We start from the raw sequence: 15,732 nt of genomic DNA on the forward strand, positions 1-15,732 counted from the left end.
GTGAAAAAGACTATCCTCATCTATGCCCTCTCCTGACAGCATTGCAACCCTTGTATGAAGTCCATGTGCCTTGGCAAGATGCAAGTTTATGGGGTGATGACAATTTGATATTGAACTTTATTCTTTCTGCTCTGTGCTGGTTGGTTTCCTCAGCGTCCTCCTTCACCTTTGCCAAGAGATTTTCTGTGTGAGGAACTTCTCTCAGTGTGCTCCCCTCCACTGACTCTAACCCTTGAAAAGAAGGGGTTGATGTACAAATCACATCCTTTCAAGTAGATGATGATGATGATAATAATAAGAGCTAACATTTAATGAGTGTTTCTTATATATTGGCTTTGTGCTAACCATCCAACATATTATGTCTTTTAATTCTCAAAGTAACCCCAAGAGGTTGGTACTTTATCACCTTCATTTTACGGAGGTGAAATAGGAGCAGATGGGAGAGTAACTTGACCAAGGCCCCACAGCTTAAGAGGAATCAGGATTTGCATCTGGAGCATCCTGACTCCAAAGGCTGTGCTCTCAACCAATCAATGATAGCTCTCCCCCAAGAGCTAGGATTTATTTTTCTTTCCTAGTCACTCGGGAGAGTGGGAGAGCATGAGGGAAGGTTCTTCTCTTCACAGTGTACTGGGAATAAGGTGCCTTCTGGGGCCTAAATGTTATCACGTTTCTTGTGACATTACTTTATCAATCTGGATAGATTGCTCTCTACCTGCTTCATTTCACAAAGGGGTGGGGCACCAACTTCCTGTTATTATGAGAACTGACACATGATATTTTACTTCAGAAACCTAACTGATCAAATTAATTTGTTTACTATATATATGTGTGTGTGTATATGTGTGTATATATATGCGCAATTTTAATGTGATATATTCACATTTGTTTAAGAAATTCTTATAATGAGTATTTATACACACCCAAAACATTATTTAATATTTTTTATACTTCTAGTGAGAGTATTTCATACTTTTCAGAGCATTTTTATATCCTCTTCTCGAACTGAACCCTCATATCAACTCCATGATGTAGGCCTTGCGGAGATGATTATCTCTGTTTTTAAACTGAAGCAGCAAGTTTTAGTGACATAAAGTGATTTGCCAAAAGATCCACAGCCAACAGAGCTGCAATCGCAGTTCAGATCTCCTGTAATGCTACTTCAGTCTTTTATTTCATATCCTTTGAGTCAAAGCTGTCATAGAAACTGATTTTGCTTCATTGCAGATGCTTTAGTTTCTTTTGTTGACAGCATGGAAGTATGAGTCTCTGTCACGTACATACCCACAGTGACCGCTAGGCAGGCGTGAGAAAATCAGGAGCTTTTAGACGAGTATGTAGTAATCGGCATGTACGCATCACCTGGGATTTGTTAAGATTTTCGTTCAGTAGGTCTGGGGTGGGAGCTGAGGGTCTGCATTTCTAAGCCCCGGCTGTTGCCAATCCATAGCCACACTGTGAATAGCAATGATTAGATAAGCTGTGAAGTGAAAGAGATAAATGTGTGATGAGGAGAAGAATTTTGTTCTTGTTTTATTTTGTTTTGTTTTGTTTTCATGTGGGGAGTGGTGAACCCAAGACAGAGGCACTGTAGTAATTTCGGCCGCCTCTATGCAGTCCTTTGACTCCTCACCTCCACCCACCCCACCACAAAACACATGTGCTCACTCTACCTGCATGTCTTTTTCACTTGATCGGGTTGTTCACAATCTTCTGTGTACCCCAGAAGATATTCTTTTGAATTAATAAGCATTGTTCACTTTAAAAATTATTTTTTATTTTCAATTGTAGTAAAATATACATAACGTAGAACTTGCCATCTTAATTGTTTTTAAGTGTACAGTTTCATAGTATTAAGAGTATACACATTGCCATACAACCAATCTCCAGAAAGTGTTCACCTTGCAAGATTGAAACTCTGTACCCATTAAACGACTCCCCATTTCCCCCTCCTCCCAACCTCTGGAAACCACCATTCTATGCATTCTCCTTCAAAGGAGCAATTATCTCAAAGAAATGTCCTACTTGCCCTTCATATGTTTGTGGTACAAATGAAAGAGCACAGATTTGGAGTCAGAAGTGATGCCAAACCTAATATCCTAGCTCTGTGTGCCAGGCTGTCTCCTAAACCTCATTCTGCATTTGCAAAATGGTGGAATTTCTTCCTTATTACCTCACAGAGCTATTGTGAAGATCAAATGATATAATAAACGCATTTAACATTTTTGCATACTATAAAGTGCTACACAAATGTTATGTTCTTATTGTGATTAGTGCCCAGAGCATATGCTCTGAAGGAGTAGCAGTTTTGATAGGGATAGTGGGAACAGGCTGTTTGAGATGAGAGATCTTTAAAGGGGTGGGATGCTCTGGTGAGATGCAAGGAAGAAAGATATGTCTGTAGGTTTGGGGGCTAATCAATGATACCTCTCCCCTCTGTATGTGAGTTGGGAAACCAGTTTGAGAGAGAGAGAGAGATGTAGGAGCCAGACTGATGGATGTGATAATGTTACCTTTGTTATTGGTAAAGCAGTTTGGAGAAATTGCCTTAGTTCTGTGAGCAGGGGGTCCCACTAATATTTCATCGCTGTATTCAGTGTACTTACTCTCTTGGTCACTGGCGAAGCTAGACAATTCAGGATTCCCCTGTGAGGACAGTCTCCTATACCTCATTGCAGAAAACGAACCTGGACACCAATGCAGATCCTAAAGTGACTCCAAAAGGGCTAAAACCACACGTGCCAGTTCCTTTTTCCAAACCCCTAGGGTAGAGTGATTGAGGGATGATGAGAAAGACCAGGAATGTTAGGCTATGGAGTTCCTCCCTATGAAATCATGAAGTTAAGTAAAGCTCATTTCCTCCCAACACCACCATCACCACCATCACACACCTGTCCCAACCACCCCTAGATACCAAGAGATGGGAGAACAGCAAGGTCCATGGAAAATTTGTCCCTAGCATTGACCATTGCCCAGAAAGGAGAAAGGAAGCTATTTTCTTTCTTATTCTTCATCCAAATGTTTTCCTAATTCTAGGACTTAGAACTCAGTCTAAAACCATCAGATCTATACTTTAGATATAATATGCCTTATCTTTGTGCTTATTTGTAAGCTGGAGTGAAAAATTAAAGACTAGTTCTAAAACTGTTTCTATTGGAACAACCAACTTACAAACTTGTGGACATTAGCAGCCTACTGGTAAGTTGTGCACTGCAAGGTTTAACCAATTTTATAGATCTAAATTATCATAATGGAGAAAGAAAATAGTACCATTGTTTTTCAAAGAAGATTACGTCTTTTTTAACATACTAATGACATTTTTGTTAAAAGTGTGGATGTCCCAGCAGTGTTCTGAGGGGCTAGCAAAACCAAGGAGACAGTACATAGTTATTCTATCCTCAGATCCAGAGTTGGATATATTATTAGTGTTATTATTGGCTATTGGTTAGTAATTCAGTCTCAATGTTGTTTCATGTTTATTTTACCCATTTTCATTTTACTATGAAAAGTTTCTACAACTAAAACAAAAAGGGACAACATAATTCAAGTATGGGTCCCTGGTTAGTTTACTGACTGCACAAAATAGTCCTTATGTCTCTTGAATTCAGTAAAATATTAGGTTTTTGAGTCAGTATTGAACCAAATACACGCTTTGGCAGAATTTACTCTGCAGCCTCCAATTTGAACTATGAATACTTTCAACCAGTAGTAGCCTGTCCATATTTGTTCCTTTTTTAACTTCCCTAGAGATCAAAAAGAAATTTTGTTTTCTCAGAAAGCAATTAGTAACAGCTGCTTCCTAGACACAGCTCTGTATCAGGGAGAACCACTATCTCCCGCAGAGTAAAACCTTAAAGAAAAACAATGGTTTAGATTCAGTCAAGCAATGGAGCCAGAAAGCATTGACAACTCACTCCTTCAAAAAAATACACCAATTTCAAGTTGTTTAACTGAGCTATGTTAGTATCATTTAAAGGTACTTTTCAGCAAAAGTGGGAAGGCTTGGTCAATTTGCATTTTAAAAGAGCAGCTAAAATCATTCCCTATCTCCACCCCAAATTCAAGCAAAAATGGATCACCAGATGATATTCTTCTGTTTTGGGGCAAAAAACCCACACTGATTAGGCATGTTTTCTCTAAAGAGGAAAAATACATTGAAAAACAAGTCCAATTGGCTTATATTGCTCTTCTGATAAATCATATTCAATTTCAACTCACAAACTTAGGGCAAACAATTCATACTACTCAGAAACAAAGAGGAAAACTTGAAACAATGTTCCCTTTTGTGGAAAAAAACATTGACTGTAACAGTCTGTCAGGCCTGGACTAAATTAGGAAACATTGACAATTATAGTTGTGATACATTTATTTGTATAATGCTCAAATATCTCTCTCTCTAAATCCCTATTAAAAATGGATGTCTAAGATGATGTTTTCCATTTATTATGAAAATGACTTTTAATCAGACACCAGAAGCAAAACCAGAATTCTATTCTTTAAAATAAGCAAACATTCTAGTATTTATTAAAACTATTTTTAAAATCTGATTGTTTAGATATTTACTGTAATTCCAACTCCTAAAACCATATTCATGACTAACTAACAAAAGTCTTTTTGTCAGATTTCTGGAATGTACAGTATTGATGCAGCTCAAGCCATGGCCTTCGATGGTTGTTACCATGACAGTACAACTGACACGGACCAGACTTCCTTTTCTCTACACTCAGAAGAGGACTCCATGCAAGAAAGATGCACAGGCAACCTCAGCACAGATTCACCTCGGATAAAGAGAAGAAAATCGCTAGGAGGGCAGGTTGGTAGAATCATTCTGGAGAACAACCATGACATTGACACCTATTCAAGGATTTTATTTCCCATTGTGTACATTACATTTAATTTGTTTTACTGGAGTATTTACGTGTGAAGAGGAAATCCCAGTTGATAAAATTTGTTTTGGAGTCAGATTATGTTAAAAACAACAATAAAAACCACCAACTCTTAACAATAAATTGGATGGTACTAGACTACACTGGAGTCAGCCAGTCACTTCTCCTGGCCCAAATAAGATTTGAAAGTTAACTGATTCACATCTAGGAAAGAGTTTAAGGTCTTAGGAGAATTTGGCTCCATCAATGAGAGTCGGCATTCTGCTTACCTCCCCCATGCCAGAAGCTGCCTTAAGGACACAGCCTTGCGATAAGGGGTTACTGAGACATCTGGACTGTATACAGAGAGAGAGGGAAAGTGAGTCAGAGAGACAGACAGAGACAGAGAGCGCTGCCCGGATGCAGTCTTTATTGTTGGCTGATCATTTTTCTACAAGGAGCTGCAAATTAAATGGAGAACATGACTGTATTTCAGAAGCCGTGTGGCTGACAGGGTCTTGGTGCTCCAGCCTGGTATCAGGCCTGAGCCTCTGAGGTGGGAGAGCCGAGTTCAGGACACTCGACCACCAGAGACCTCCCGGCCCCATGTAAAATCAACCGGTGGGAGCTCTCCCAGAGATCTCCATCTCAATGCTAAGACCCAGCTCCACTCAACGGCCAGCAAGCTCCAGTGTTGGATGCCCCATGCCAAACAACTAGCAAGACAGGAACACAACCCCACCCATTAGCAGAGAGGCTTCCTAAAATCATACTAAGTTCACAGACATCCCAAAACACAGAACCGGATGCAGCCCCACCTACCAGAACACAGGCACCAGTCCCCTCCACCAGGAAGCTTACACAAGCCCCTGAACCAACCTTACCCACTGGGGGCAGACACCAAAAACAACGGGAACTACGAACCTGCAGCCTGTGAAAAGGAGACCCCAAACACAGAAATTAAGCAAAATGGGAAGACAGAGAAATATGCAGCAGATAAAGGAGCAAGGTAAAAACCCACCAGACCAAACAAATGAAGAGGAAATAGGCAGTCTACCTGAAAAAGAAGTCAGAGTAATGATAGTAAAGCTGATCCAAAATCTTGGAAATAGAATGGAGAAAATACAAGAAAGTTTTAAAGAAGACCTAGAAGGACTAAAGAGCAAACAAACAATGATGAACAACACAATAAATGCAATTAAAAATTCTCTAGAAGGAATCAAAAACAGAATAACCGAGCCAGAAGAACGGATAAGTGACCTGGAAGATAAAATACTGGAAATAACTACTGCAGAGCAGAATAAAGAAAAAAAAATGAAAAGAATTGAGGACAGTCTCAGGGACCTCTGGGACAACATTAATTGCACCAACATTCGAATTATAGGGGTCCTAGAAGAAGAAAAGAAAAAGAAAGGGTCTGAGAAAATATTTGAGGAGATTTTAGTTGAAAACTTCCCTAACATGGGAAAGGAAATAGTCGATCAAGTCCAGGAAACGCAGAGAGTCCCATATAGGATAAATCCAAGGAGAAACACGCCAAGACACATAATAATCAAACTATCAAAAGTTAAATACAAAGAAAAAATATAAAAAGCAGCAAGAGAAAAGCAACAAATAATATACAAGAGAATCCTCATAAGGTTAACAACTGATCTTTCAGCAGAAACTCTACAAGCCAGAAGGGAGTGGCAGGAAATATTTAAAGTGATGAAACGGAAAAACCTACAACCAAGATTACTCTACCCAGCAAGGATCTCATTCCGATTCAAAGAGAAATTAAAACCTTTACAGACAAGCAAAGGTTAAGAGAACTCAGCACCACCAAACCAGCTTTACAGCAAACGCTAAAGGAACTTCTCTAGGCAGGAAACACAAGACAAAGAAAAGACCTACAAAAACAAACCCAAAACAATTAAGAAAATGGTAATAGGAACATATATATCGATAATTACCTTAAATGTAAATGGATTAAATGCTCCAACCAAAAGACACAGACTGGCTGAATGAATACAAAAACAAGACCCATATATATGCTGTCTACAAGAGACCCACTTCAGACCTAGGGACACATAGAGACTGAAAGTGAGGGGCTGGAAAAAGATATTCCATGCAAATGGAAATCAAAAGAAAGCTGGAATAGCAATTCTCATATCAGACAAAATAGACTTTAAAATAAAGACTGTTATAAGAGACAAAGAAGGATACTACATAACGATCAAGGGATCAATCCAAGAAGTAGATATAACAATTGTAAATATTTATGCACCCAGCATAGGAGCACCTCAATACATAAGGCAAATGCTAACGGCCATAAAAGGAGAAATCGACAGTAACACAATAATATTAAGGGACTTTAACACCCTGCTTTCACCAATGGACAGATCATCCAAAATGAAAATAAATAAGGAAACACAAGGTTTAAATGATACATTAAGCAAGATGGAATTAATTGATATTTATAGGACATTCCATCCAAAAACAACAGAATACACTTTCTTCTCAAGTGCTCATTGAACATTCTCCAGGATAGATCATATCTTGGGTCACAAATCAAGCCCTGGTAAATTTAAGAAAATTGAAATCGTATCAAGTATCTTTCCCAACCACACCGCTATGAGACTAGATATCAATTACAGGAAAATATCTGTGAAAAATACAAACATATGGAGGCTAAAGGATACGCTACTAAATAACCAAGAGATCACTGAAGAAATCAAAGAGGAAATCAAAAGCTACCTAGAAACAAATGACAATGAAGACACGATGACCTATGGGATGCAGCAAAAGCATTTCTAAGGGGGAAGTTTATAGCAATACAATCCTACCTCAAGAAACAAGAAACATCTCAAATAAACAATCTAACCTTATATCTAAAACAATTAGAGAAAGAAGAACAAAAAAACCCCCAAAGTTAGCAGAAGGAAAGAAATCATAAAGATCAGATAGAAATAAATGAAAAAGAAACAAAGGAAATGATAGCAAAGATCAATAAAACTAAAAGCTGGTTCTTTGAGAAGATAAACAAAATTGATAAACCACTAGCCAGACTAATAAAGAAAAAAAGGAGAAGACTCAAATCAAAGAATTAGAAATGAAAAAGCAGAAATAACAACTGACCCTGCAGAAATACAAAGAATCATGAGGGATTACTGCAAGCAACTCTATGCCAATAAAATGGACAACCTGGAAGAATTGGACAAATTCTTAGAAAAGCACAACCTTCCAAGGCTGAACCAGGAAGAAATAGAATATATAAACAGACCAATCACAAGCACTGAAATTAAAACTGTGATTAAAAATCTTCCAACAAACAAAAGCCCAGGACCAGATGGCTTCACAGGCGAATTCTATCAAACATTTAGAGAAGAGCTAACACCTATCCTTCTCAAACTCTTCCAAAATATAGCAGAGGGAGGAACACTTCCAAACTCATTTGATGAGGCCAGCACATCACCCTGATACCAAAACCAGACAAAGATGTCACAATGAAAGAAAACTACAGGCCAATATCACTGATGAACATAGATGCAAAAATCCTCAACAAAATACTAGAAAACAGAATCCAACAGCACATTAAAAGGATCATACACCATGATCAAGTGGGGTTTATCCCAGTAATGCAAGGATTCTTCAATATACTCAAATCAATCAATGTGATACACCATATTAACAAACTGAAGGATAAAAACCATTTGATCATCTCAGTAGATGCAGAAAAAGCTTTTGACAAAATTCAACACCCATTTATTATAAAAACCCTCCAGAAAGTAGTCATAGAGGGAACTTAACATAATAAAGGCCATATATGACAAATCCACAGCCAACATCATTCTCCATGGTGAAAAACTGAAACCATTTCTTCTAAAATCAGGAAGAAGACAAGGGTGCCCACTCTCACCACTATTATTCAACATAGTTTTGGAAGTTGTAGCCACCGCAATCAGAGAAGAAAAAGAAATAAAAGGAATCCAAATCGGAAAAGAAGAAGTAAAACTGTCACTGTTTGCAGATGACATGATACTATACATAGAGAATCCTAAAGATGTTTCCAGAAAACTACTAGAGCTAATCAATGAATTTGGCAAAGAAGCATGATACAAAATTAATGCACAGAAATCTCTTGCATTCCTATACACTAAAGATGAAAAATCTGTAAGAGAAATTAAGGAAACACTCCCATTTACCATTGCAAAAAAAGAAGAAAATACCTAGGAATAATTCTACCCAAGGAGAAAAAAGACCTGTATGCAGAAAAGTATAAGACACTGATGAAAGAAATTAAAGATGATACAAACAGATGGAGAGATACACCATGTTCTTGGATTGGAAGAGTCAACATTGTGAAAATGACCATACTACCCAAAGCAATCTACAGATTCAATGCAATCCCTATCAAACTACCAATGGCATTTTTCACAGAACTAGAACAAAAAATTTCACAATTTGTATGGAAACTCAAAAGACCCCGAATAGCCAAAGCAATCTTGAGAAAGAAAAAAGGAGTTGGAGGAATCAGCTCCCAGACTTCAGACTATACTACAAAGCTACAGTAATCAAGACAGTATGGTCCTGGCACAAAAGCAGAAATATAGATCAGTGGAACAGGATAGAAGGCCCAGAGATAAACCCACGCGTATATGATCACCTTATCTTTGATAAAGGAGGCAAGAATGTACAATGGAGAAAATACAGCCTCTTCAATAAGTGGTGCTGGGAAAACTGGACAGCTACATGTAAAAGAATGAAATTAGAACACTCCCTAACACCATACACAAATATAAACTCAAAATGGATTAAAGACCTAAATGTAAGGCCAGACACTATAAAACTCTTAGAGGAAAACATAGGAAGAACACTTTATGATATAAATCACAGCAATATCCTTTTTGACCCATCTCCTAGAGAAATGGAAACAAAAACAAACAAATGGGACCTAATGAAACTTAAAAGCTTTTGCACAGGAAAGGAAACCATAAACAAGATGAAAAGATAACCCTCAGAATGGGAGAAAGTATTTGCAAACGAAGCAACTGACAAAGGATTTATGTCCAAAATATACAAGCAGCTCATGCAGCTCAATATCAAAAAAACAAACAACCCAATCCAAAAATGGGCAGAAGATCTAAGCAGACATTTTTCCAAAGAAGATATACAGATTGCCAACAAACACATGAAATGGTGCTCAACATCACTAATCATTAGAGAAATGCAAATCAAAACTACAATATGGTATCACCTCACACCGGTCAGAATGGCCATCATCAAAAAATCTACAAACAATAAATGCTGGAGAGGGTGTTGGGAAAAGGGAACCCTCTTGCACTGTTGGTGGGAATATAAATTGATACAGCCACTATGGAGAACAGTATGGAGGTTCCTTAAAAAACTAAAAATAGAACTACCATACAACCCAGCAATCCCACTACTGGGCATATATCCTGAGAAAACCATAATTCAAAAAGGGTCATGTACCACAATGTTCACTGCAGCTCTATTTACAATAGCCAGGACATGGAAGCAACCTAAGTGTCCATCGACAGATGAATGGATAAAGAAGATGTGGCACATATATACAATGGAATATTACTCAGCCATAAAAAGAAACGAAATTGAGTTATTTGTAGTGAGGTGGATGGACCTAGAGTCTGTCATACAGAGTAAAGTAAGTCAGAAAGAGAAAAACAAATACCATATGCTAACACATATATATGGAATCTAAAAAAAAAAAAAAAGTGGTCATGAAGAACCTAGGGGCAGGACGGGAATATAGACGCAAACCTACTAGGGAATGGACTTGAGGACATGGGGAGGGGGAAGTGTAAGCTGGGACAAAGTGAGAGAGTAGCATTGACATATGTACACTACCAAATGTAAAATAAATAGCTAGTGGGAAGCTGCTACATAGCACAGGGAGATCAGCTCAGTGCCTTGTGGCCACCTAGAGGGGTGGGATAGGGAGGGTGGGAGGGAGGCTCAAGAGGGAGGGGATATGGGGATATATGTATACATATAGCTGATTCACTTTGTTATACAGCAGAAAGTAACACAGCATTGTAAAGCAATTATACTCAAAGATATTAAAAAAAAAAATAAGAGTCACAGGCGTGCATAGTATGGAAAAACAGTTTCCATAGGGAAGGGCTTTGTAACTGCTTCATCTAGATTCTCCTTGCTTTCTAAATGTAAATTGTCTGCATTTAACTGAGGAATAAAGCTGGACTATCACAATAATTCCAGCAGAGTCTGTTCCTTAGTGCTAGATTACCTAACAGTGCTGAATCCCTCTGAGGTAGAATATCAGCATCAAGGTGGCACCATGGTCACTCACACAGCTGAGATTCCCATGAAAAGCCTCCTTCTTCCATCTCCAATCAAGTCTTTCATCTTATTTTACTATTAAGTTTCATATGTTATTGACACCAAGGGGGGACAAAAAATCTAAACATCACTCAGTCTTCCCATCCTAATGTTAAATTAATACATTAATCTTCAATAATAGCATCTCGTAGTTATAGCTTTCATAGCTTTTTGGAGGTATTTAATTAGTTACCTTTGTTCACCAAATGTTTATTGACCTCCTACATGTACTAGGTTTTTTATTAGGTGTTATGTACTAAAAAATGAATACAAAATGACATTCCTGCCATCAGTGAGTGCACAGCATAGTAGGAACAGTGAAATGGCAGCTACAATAAATAATAAATGTAATGGATGTTAAAATAGAGGTATATACACTACACTACCTGGGTTCTGAAAAGGGGATATCAAAAGACGGGAAAAAACATCCATGAAGGGATGTGGACTCTCAATTTAAAAGCAACTGAAGATGCTTCCAGACTTGGTATTGAGTGAAAAAATTGAATGAAATTTATGTATCCCGTAGCAATCTTTAGTAACTTTGGTTGAACCAAGTAAATCAGGTCAAGTGGGTATTAAATAAATGTTTGGTAAGTAGAAAAACCTCCAATGATCAGCATTCATTTTGTAGATTGACAGTTTGCATGCTTTTGTGTTGAGTATTTGTGAAAAAGATTCCATTTAGAGATAAGTTCTTGATAGGAAGTATGAAATATTTCCCATCCTATTTTGATTTCTGGGATTGAATTAAGGGAAATAAATTAAACGGTGTATTACTTTCAGTGTCTTGCCATTTATTTTACCATAAAGTGAACTAAAATGATTTGAATTATTTCATGCCAGGTGAAGAGACAAATAACGTCCTGCTTGTTTACCAATAACATTGGTTTCGGTTCTCTATTGTGAATAACATACTGTTCTAGAAACTTATTTTCCTCTTGGGTGCAAAAGATTTAAAGGCAAATTCTTTCTCTATTATGACTTCCCTCATGGGCAGGCTAATTCTAGGATACTTCATTCTATTTTCTTAATACAACTTTTTCAGTTCTTTCAAAACTTTCCAAGGATTATATTTTTCTAGGAAACTGTCCAAAATTGAGCTAATATAATTTATTTTAAAACTTTCTCTGTTTAATTGGAAAAACCATAAATATAATTTATAAGTATTCATTTAATAGTTTTTAAGCTTGACTTAAAGGGGGTAAAATTTTCTAGGATTATATTTTCAAAATCTAGAACAGATTAATATCCTATGTGGTTCTTTGGGAATTTGTAGCTATTATTTAAGCAAAATACTACAGTTGGATTAACATTTCTACTTCTGATATACTCTGTATATAATCGATGCAAAAAAAAAAAAAAAGACAAATCTGCAAATGAACAGAATAAATCTGCACAATTCCCTTCTTCTGAGTCTCCGGTTTTTCAGACATTGCTTTCTTTCTTCCATTTGATCTATAACATTCAGGACAGCTAACACTTCCGTTGGGCATATTCATTGCACAATTTTAAATGCATCATTGTATACATTTGGCAATCTAGCCCAGAAAAATGGGTCTCTATCACAGGACACAAACACTTGGCATTCCTCTTGAGGGGCATTAATGCACAATTGTTGGCCAAGCAAACGTAACTTTTGTTAATGTCTAGAAACACAGTCATTGCATTCTTCAGTAATAAATGTCTAAAATATATTTACTGCTCAAGAGCATTAATTAGAGCGTTCACAATAAGCTCCTAGGATTTTAGCTCACTTTCTTCACAAATCGGTGGCTTGTTGAAGATGGTGAGGACAGAACTGTTCCTGTGAGCTTTGTTTCTGCTGGGGAGCAACAACGTTCCTGGTTTGCTTCTTATTTCATGAAGAATGAAATCACAGCTACCTGGGAAATCTGTGAGTGACAGACAGCATATAATAGTTATCTCATTGTGATTTTCACTTCATTTACTGATTACAATCTGGAACAGACTGTGTGTGATTGTTCACTGAGGGATAAGCTTGGATAAAATGTGAAGATTTCAGAAAATAGGTTGCTTTCCAAGATTAAGAAAGAGCCAGCCAGCTCTATAAACTGCCTAAATATAGAAATGGGCTATTTTATCAGGACTGCTCTGAAAAACCTATGAAAAGATATATTTTAACTTGTTTATTGTTTTTGTTCTGATTACAAAAGAAATACAATTTCATTATAAAAATTAAAAATACCAGTTGGCAAAAAAAAAAAAATCCACTCAAATAGTTCACATTTTAATGAATATTCTTAGAGTTTTTCTGTGCATAACATATAACGAAATCATTTTGTATATATCTTCATTTATTAATGTAAACCCTTATGTCATACCAAACACTGCTGGGGATACAGTAACTGAAGATGAACACCCCCTGACTTATTGAACATATATTGTACTTGAAAATGTGTCTAAACTGTGCCATTTGTAGCCAGATTTTCATAAACAATATTTTTTTCTATTTGTTTATTTTTTTTCCATAGACAACTATGCCATTTTTTCCTGCAAACTAATTTTTATACGTGCAGAGCAGCCCACTGAATGAGTGCACCGCGGTTTACTTAACCCATCTCCTCTTGTGGGACATTTGTTTTATTTCCCATTGTGTGCCATTATAATGGGTTGCAGTTAGCAACATAAAGAATATTTAGAAGTGAAATTATTTTAGAAACAAATGAAATTTCTAGCCCTATCTAAATTTCAGCATTTATTCTCTTTATAAGAATCCCTATTTGCTACTAGAATCTGCCATGTCAGACACCTATTTGTCCAGAAGCTCTGGAGTATAGATTACTGTAACTAAAGGAACTTTTTAATTTTTAGTTCATTTTCCCCCCAAAGCAGAGCCTTCATATATGAATATATATCCACTGGCATTCCTTGTATATAAAAGATGTTTCAGCATTGTATAAAATGCTTATATTAAAGCAGTCCTATTTGTTGAAATCCTGCTTCCTTGCATGATGGCTATTCCCACCACAAACCATCTTTGTAAGTAGAAGAATAACTGAGATTGTAAATAGTTGCATATGAGTTGCTACAAAATCATAATTTATGGTTACATTGTCTTAATCCTGGCAGGTGGGTTAGTTTTAATGTGTAAGGTCTCATTTTGTTTTGTACCACTCGTAAGTCTGTTCAAATCACACACATGCACACACATATATATACATATACTTTTTTAACATGAAGATTAATGAGGAAAATAATTATATCTAATTCTATTACCATACCGAAGGTCAAAATTCCAATGAAATTAAGTAACATCCTTAAAGAAGCAAGAGAAAGCGGTGGTAAGGAAATTGCTATTTCAACTACAATTCTATACCTGGTGCTACTGTTATTTCCTGGCAGGGCCTTAGGCAAAGCAGTCAGTGTTACACTCCAACTACCTCATTTGTGAATGGAGGCATCCACTCTTCCCTTGTAAATATTGTTTTAAAACACTCGATCAAACTTAAAGTCCTGCCTAATTTCAAAGTCATATCACTTTCCAACTGCAATTTGACTTCCCAGGATTTAATGGAGAACTTGAACACTTTTTTTTTCCTCTTGTAAAGAAGTTATGGGGCTTCCCTCGTGGCACAGTGGTTAAGAATCTGCCTACCATTGCAGGGGACAAGGGTTCGAGCCCTGGTCCGGGAAGATCCCACATACCACGGAGCAACTAAGCCTGTGTGCCACAACTACTGAGCCTGCGCTCTAGAGCCCACGAGCCTAGAGCCCGGTGCTCCGCAACAAGAGAAGCCACCGCAATGAGAAGTCCGCGCACCGCAAGGAAGAGTAGCCCCCGCTCGCCGCAACTAGAGAAGGCCCACGCGCAGCAATGAAGACCCAACGCAGCCAAAAATAAATTAAATTAAATTAAAAAAAGAAGTTATGAAAGACAAAATGCATGGGATAATTAAGGAGATGATTTTTTCAGGCTATTGCAACAGGAAGGATGTTCATAATTAGGAACATCTCAAAGTAAAGGAAGGGGACTGAGAAACCCGAAGAGGTAGATTAAACATGGGAGTCAGATCCACTGAGGAAGGGTAGCGGTGGGTCTTATCTCAGAATATATGAGAGCAAAATGGCCATTTCTCAGAAAACAAAATGGTGGGGGGATTTTTCAACCTTTGCTGTGCTTTCCATGAACACTGGGGCTTCAGAAAAAGTTCAACATTGTCAGTTGTTCTTCCATTTTAATCCACTGCTGAATCATAATGCTTTTTGGTCAATGATGGGGCCAAGTGACGACAGATTTCACGGTCATTGGGAAAAATTACCATAGTTTTCTTTTCAATATATAGATACTTAATTTGTTGTAGGAAAAACTGAACTATGTTTTATTATCAGTTAGGTCATATGAAGGATGAACTATTACTTTTAAACCTAGGATCAATATACTTCATTATAGAAACTTATTTATACAAGAATGCTTCAAAGGCTTTCTACAAAATTGTGCTGCTAGTTGATCACTTCTTGCCTTAGGCAAGCAAAAGTATCAATAGATGAA

The 15,732-nt window shown here is 37.2% G+C and overlaps 1 protein-coding gene across 2 annotated transcripts in view; it reads left to right on the plus strand.

The window, feature by feature from the left end:
* The window catches only part of GABRR3 (gamma-aminobutyric acid type A receptor subunit rho3), a 190,856-nt gene extending 182,549 nt beyond the window's left edge, over positions 1–8,307 (plus strand). For both annotated transcript variants that reach the window (XM_082460486.1, XM_082460487.1), the window contains one exon: positions 4,622–8,307. In XM_082460486.1, the coding sequence (XP_082316612.1) occupies positions 4,622–4,924 (303 nt within the window). In that variant the 3' untranslated portion in view covers positions 4,925–8,307. The remainder of the gene's footprint in view (positions 1–4,621) is intronic.
* Positions 8,308–15,732: the final 7,425 nt, after the last annotated feature.

The sequence above is a fragment of the Balaenoptera physalus genome (assembly GCF_965194825.1).
Source record: "Balaenoptera physalus genome assembly, chromosome: 4".
Lineage (NCBI taxonomy): Eukaryota > Metazoa > Chordata > Mammalia > Artiodactyla > Balaenopteridae > Balaenoptera > Balaenoptera physalus.